This window comes from Centruroides sculpturatus, unplaced genomic scaffold, assembly GCF_000671375.1.
Source record: "Centruroides sculpturatus isolate CEXI.00-Female unplaced genomic scaffold, Cexi_2.0 scaffold67, whole genome shotgun sequence".
NCBI lineage: Eukaryota > Metazoa > Arthropoda > Arachnida > Scorpiones > Buthidae > Centruroides > Centruroides sculpturatus.
The window spans coordinates 1238117-1245387 of NW_019384305.1; the positions used below are offsets into that span (position 1 = coordinate 1238117).

The 7271-nt window shown below is 25.8% G+C and overlaps 1 protein-coding gene across 1 annotated transcript in view; it reads right to left on the bottom strand.

Moving 5' to 3' along the window:
- LOC111618633 (GTPase-activating Rap/Ran-GAP domain-like protein 3) overlaps positions 1 to 5997 on the bottom strand; it is a 148678-nt gene extending 142681 nt beyond the window's left edge. The window contains 1 exon segment of the mRNA XM_023360195.1: positions 5464 to 5997. Within this exon segment, the coding sequence (XP_023215963.1) occupies positions 5464 to 5696 (233 nt within the window). The 5' untranslated portion in view covers positions 5697 to 5997.
- Positions 5998 to 7271: the final 1274 nt, after the last annotated feature.

Here is a 7271-nt window from a genome sequence, read left to right on the forward strand (position 1 = left end):
TCAAGTTCACAACATATAAATATAAAGGAAACTAGTGTGAAAGAATGGTTGAGAACTATTAAAATAACAATATAAATTTCGTATACTCAGTCTTCACCTTATGTAACATAAATAATGGACTTATATTGTGTGACAGAGTTATATTTTATTCACAAGATGAAAAATATTTACTTTGTATACTAAAAAAAGAAAAAGAAATTTATGTATTATTCATACTTTATGCTTCCCCCCAAAAAAAACCAACATGTTTTACACGTGTAGTTTATGTTTTCGTTAATGAACATAGTAAACTTTTCTGGAAAATTATAGAATTTTTTTTTGTTTTGGTAAACATTCTTCTCTCTTCTACGAATGTCACTCTATGAAAGTAACTCAACTGTAGTTTATTGTAGAGAAGTATCATCATTCAAATAAATGATATATCAAAACAGATTATAACATTATCAGAACAATATATCATGAAAGAGTGAGAGACACTTCATATACAAAAGAAACAAGGCAATACATCTTATGGACATGTTAATCCCAATACGTAGAAAATTATAAGGGAATCATATATTGTATCGATTTTGATTAGATACATAATAACATATCATTTAATGGAAAATATAATAGATAAAATTAATCAATCTTATCATTTTTAAATGATTTTTTAAGGGGAAAAAAACATTGTTATCATTTATGATAATTATGATAGTTATCTCGAAAACTCATTAATCACGATGATAAAATGTTAAATCATAATATCAAATTAATAGTTTATTTTCTTTTTATAGAAATTAATCGGTATTAAAAGTATAAAAAAATTAATTCAGTAACTTTTTTAAAAATTCATTTTATCATTATTTTCAATGCTTAATTTATTTCAATAATATTATGTAAAAGTAAAATAAATTTGTTATCACATAAAAAAATGAATAAAGTTTGGGATAAAAATAAAAATTTACAGTATAAAAATCTTTTCTACATTGTATTTTACGCTTTATTTGATAACCTTTACACAAAACCTTGGCTGATATTCAACTTTCATCACTATCAAGAGCCATGTTACAAAACTAAATAATCTACACACAAAAATAGGTGAAGAAAATGGGAAAAATCTTGACCTATATCTAATTTAAAAGCATATTTCTAAAGAAAATTACTTTTTAGAGAAAGAGATATATTGAACAAAATTATAGGAATTTGTAGTTATAGAATTTCAACATAAAAACTAAAAATCTATATATAAGTACTGTGTGTGTGTGTGTATGTACTTTTTTTTATTATTGATAAATGTATTAAATATATTAACTGAATAAAAAACAATTTTTCTGCAGTTTATTTTAATCGATGAATATAAAAGCTAAACATTTTATTGATCAGAAATACTTATTGACAGAAGCCATACTTCATAACTGTAGGCTATTTGACTATTTACACGAATTCTATCTGAATTGTAAAATAAATTCTTTAATACAATATAACTAGAATAAACTTTAAATTTGTAAGATTTAACATAATCTTTTCGTTAATCAGACTTTACAAAGATTTACTTCAACAATATCAAATGAAAGCTAAACGACATGTAATTAATGTTTAAGAGAGTTTGCTAATTGCAAATCTGTACCTCCTCCCCCTTTTTTTTTTACTTGTAAAATAATATTATTAACTATTTGATTGTATACAGCGATAAATTTCTCACAAAGCAGTAATTTTCAATCACGTTATACATAATTATACTATAATGGTGGAGAAATGTATACACACATTCGCTCGGTTATACCAATGATACTAAACATGGGTCGATCCCGAAAATGAGAATTAACCATTTTAATGGATCTATAAATATCGTTAATTAATTTATAACAATTTACTTAATCTTATGTCATAATTTTCATAATTGTTCATTCGTTAAAACACGAGTTGGCATTAAACAATCATCATTTTTATCGTGGAAAAAGAAGAGAAAAGGGAATGAAATAAAACGTAATTCTTCAAGAAAATTATTCTAAAAATAAAAATAAAAAAAAGGAGAAATCTATTCTAACTTGTAATTAGATGCTGATGGAAATTCTTGTTCCAAACTGACAATAGCTAAACAATTCGAAGTAATGTCGACATCTTTTCATTTCTTCATCGCTAACTCATTCGTTCGAAAGAAAACCATTTAATCTGAAGAAGAGGATGGAATACTCTAGAGATTTTCATCCGTGTCGTGCATTAGTATATACTACTTTTATGAAAAATATGTTCTTAGTAAATGTTCACGATTATATACTTCAAAAAAATACATATAATATGAATATTAAATCTTTTGTATATCGCTGGTTTCTTTTATTGAATTATTAAAAAACCTGAATTTTTACAAGTCTTTTCAAGTAGAAAATGCCACCTAGATTCGGAAGTAATTCCTGTATTTTTTTTTCTACAACTGGACTATCTTAATTTGTAGAATTGTAGAATGCAACAGAGTCAAAATAACTACTAGACAATTTGGCATTGTCTGATCTTCTAAAGCAATTAACCATTACTTTTAAAGCTTTGGGATGTTCCTCTGGCAACAATTGCTAATCACTTGCCAGTCGGAGTTAGTAAAGAACAAAGTAACTGCCCAGAAGCATTTTATACTGTTATGGTTTTGTCGTCTGTTGATGACACTTCTTTCTTTACAAATTAAAAATCAAAAGAAATATAATTTTCTTCAGAAAAATAAAATTATGTCTTATTTAATGTTATTTACATTATTCACTTTGATTTTTCATGTGGAATTAATTATAAAAATTTTATTAAAATATAAATAAAACTTTTATNTTTTTTAATGTAAACAAATTATTAATATCATTGCTGTGCATACAAATTGAATTCATCCAGATACTGAATTGAGTGTATTCAATACAGGAGAAGAAATTCTTGTATTAAAAAAATAATTATAAAACGTTGCTTGATATCATTTTAATTCAATGGTCATAAATTGATTCGAAAAGTTTGTTACCTAAATTCTCATTCCTATGTAACTTTTATCGAACACTAAATTTAGATGGGGGTAGAGTAGAGAGAAGCAGCATTACTAAATTGGTTTTCTCTTTTTTTTAATGTTTTTTTCTCTTTTTTCCTTTTTTTTGATTGGCTTTAAATAAAATTTCTGTGTGTCGAAGTAGTAAAGTAATCTAATTTCTGATTAAATTATTAAGAAAATTAATTTTATTGTAGGAGAAAAAAGTATTGTTTTATATCAGAACTGTTTTGTAGTCATTGTAATTTTTTTTATTACAAAATATATAATGTTATAATATTTCTCACAGGAAAAAAAAATATATATATATAACATTATGTAATTAGAAAGCTATAATCATAAATAAATTAATAAAATTCATTTATACTTAATAAACAAGCTTGTAATTCTTCATTTATTAATACTATTATTAAATAATATATACTTTTCTATGTTTATTTAAAAAGAAAATATATTATAAATGATGCTTTTGTAAATTAGAAAAGCTAAATTACAAACAAAATACTATAATACTTCATTAAAGAAATCGATATAAATTAAAAATAATCTAATTAAACTAATGAATACAAAAAAAAACAAATTTATAAAATTAACAAAAGATTGAAATTGTTTTCAATTCTTTAATTTATTAATTAATATAATTAATCTTTAACAAATAATCAAATATTCTTCAGTATTGAAGTGATGATAATAAATAATTTAATTCCTAAAGTAATTATCCTAAAATTTAAATATTACATAAATATGTCAAACATGTGGGATGTTAATTAAAATATCGAAAAATGAAGGGTCATTAACTTAATGCGGGTTTCGTATCATCATTACCTAGTTAATGTACTACTTTCTTTAATATATATATATATATCGAGCTTTAATAAATGGTAATTCTATCAAAATGAATTTTTACAATTGTTAACTTTATGTTGTATTGCTTCTTTGATTCGGTTACAACTTTCATGAGAAGGAAAGAAGGGGGTATTGTAGATAACTGTTTTGTTCGTCAATCACCCTTTCTATTGTCAAATACACTATTCGTGTTTTTCATATCTGAAAAATTCTTTGTTGGTTGAAGCTGTTTATAGCAGCAAATTCTTTTCAGATCTCTCTTATCGAAGCCAATATGATACGTAATACTATTGATGATCATTTGAGTTCGTGCTCCAAAGTTAGAAATAAAAATCACCCTTATAGCTAATAATATTTGATGAACGGGATATTTGTTCAACTGTTTTCAATTAAGTTAATCTTTTATAACCTATATATATATGAACAGATTCTCTGGCGTATAATAAAAATTGAAACTATTAAATTTCTTTACTTGAAATAGAATATAATTATGACTTTAAAAATGAAAATTATTATTATGATCATTAACGTGTAAAATGTTATTTGGTTACTGTATATAACAGGTAATGAATGACAATGACAAAGCATTATTGACAATGACCAAACAAGACAATTGTACTTAATCGAATGAGTTGAAAATATCTTCATGGTTTATGCAAATAAAACATGATCATACAAATACGTGAGAGATACAAACTGGCATACATTGAATGTGCTAATAGGATAGAAAAGTTTGGAAGCTTTCCAACTTCACGGTTTTTCACCATTAAGTAAGAGAAGATCAATGCTTGATTGAAAATAGGGAGTAATTTATGATTTTTCACACCATCGAACTATCATTTAATTGATTTTTCTTATAAATTTTAAAATTGGCTAACTTATATACATATATAAATTCATCTTATTTCATTTCCTAGCAATAATAAAAATTTAATTTTGAATTTTTATATGATAGATTTGGATTATATTTTCTTTTTTTTTTTCTTAAAAAAAGTTTTTCGAAATTCATTTTTATTCAAATATATTTATTTCTTAGATCATTTTTTTAGAAAACCGAATCAATCTTTATGCTAGATGACAATGTACTTTATCCCATTCTTAAGAAAAATCCTCTAGAGATCACATCATCCGAATTTCCTGGTACATTTTATGGTATTTTTATATAATACTGTAAGCTATGTATTCCATCGATTTTCCACGTTTAGTTGAATATAGGGCGTAGTTTGTCATTTCCTGCACATATGAGGATATAAATGAAGGAAATGGAAAAAAACAAGTCATTGTCAAGAAAATGGGAGTTCCTACAAACCATTTCTTCCATAAATAATATAATCATATTCATACCACATGGTAAGAATAACTTTCGAAATTTACTAAATCTATAAAATTCAAACTATAAATCTTCTACAATTTTTATAAAACATTCGTTTACACAATACATATATATATATAAAGAAGAAATTTAATCAACGAAATTAATTTTTAAAATCACTTGTTGATTCGAAGAATGAGAGAAAAATTTCTTAATTAAGATTTAAAAAAAAAGGAAGATTCTATTTAAATATTAAGCATTATATTTAAAGTTTTCGACAAAAAATAAATAAAATAACATAAAGACTTACCTAGATAAATCAAAGTTCAAAGGCACTGAATTAGCTAAACGCAACGGTTCCTTTAACACCAAATTCAAGGAGAACCCGGTTGAATTCGATTTGTTCTTCTTGCGACGCGAATGAGCCGTGAACACTCTCCTTAATCTGTTTGCTTGACAGCATTGGGGTGATTCTACGTCCGATTTTTGAAGCTGTACCAAATCTAGAGCAGAACCACTAGCTGCCCTATAGCGCCGCAGCATTTTGCTGTCTGCGCAAGGATTTGCAGGAGTAGCCAGGTCGGATGCTGGATGATGTAGTCGACGTGCTGTATGAGAAGACAACTGGGAGCTGAACTGCGAGACACGTGTCAGTTCTGTATAAAACGCATGCGTATTTGTAGCGACAACAGCGACACCCAGCGCTTGTTGAACAAGCTGTTTACTTTCTCCTTAAGTCCATCGTCAGATAAACACCTACTCGAGTTTTGTTAAGGTTTGTTTCTTTATATTTTTTTTTATTCTGTAAACTAATATTTATGTTATAACGGAATTTTTATTATCGACAAAAATCACTTGAGAAAAACTGTATTAAACATAAATGATTCCATTCCTTAAAGTTTCTTATATGATTATACCTTTTAAAGTAATCGTTTTCGTCGAAGAAACATTGGTTTATCGATTATCAATTTTCATCAAGTAAAAGAAAAAAATATATAAATATATATACTCTTTTGAAATTTCGTTAAGTGATATAAACACGGATTCGCTTTAAAGTTTATTATTTAAAACCATAAAATTCAAGTTATTGATTCTTAATGTTGATAAACAATTTTGTTTCTTTTTAAACGTGTGGGAAGAGAGAACTTACATCACTGTCTTTACTTCTCCTGTTAATTACAATACAAAACAACAACTATCATCGAGTACTTAAAATTCAGGAGCACTTAACAAATCTATAAATATTCAAATATTTTATAAACTTATCTGGATATTAATAAAGAAAAAATATCGATTCTTTAAACCGGAGCAACACGCATTTAGTATATATTATAAAAGTGATTAAGTACAGTACATTTTCTTCATACATTATTCATTTTTTTTATTATATAAAACCGAGTATTGTTTGTTTAACTATTAAAATGTGGCGAATTATGAATTTATCTTTTTCTTGCCTAAACTAACCAACTGTACACCATAATATAGACTGAGAAGATGGTACTGTACATCTAGTAGCTTAGAGGTAATTAAGCCAAGAGAATCTTCGTTCGCCTTAACCCCTGCTTCACATCTTAGGCATGCTGCAATCAATCATTCTTGACTATATGGTACAGCGTTGCAGTTAGTAGAAGTGATGACCATAAAACAATGTCTGATTCTTCTTTAAGCATTACTTTACCTTCTTTGGTATCTGCTTCTTTTCCATCACTTTCCTTGACGTTTTCTTCAATGTCAACTCGTGTAATTACTATGTCGTAAACTAATGTTACAACTTAATCGACGTTCTCCTTATTTTCTAATGTCGAAAGATTTATCTTCGTGTTTTAATTTATATTGTAATATGTTTAAAAATTCTTCCGGTTATTATTGCAATAGTATAATTTACAATAATAATAATAATAATCACGTCAATTAAATGATAAACTTAAATTACACGATTAAAGATTTTACTAATATTAATTATCGTCTATCGATTCCACCGAAACCGATACTTAATTGTATATAATCAAACGGATAGAATTAATTAAATATTAACTGTTAATTACTTCTAATCACCTTGAAGAATTTATATAATTTGTTTATCTTGTTTACAAATATAATAAATTCCTTAACTATCGA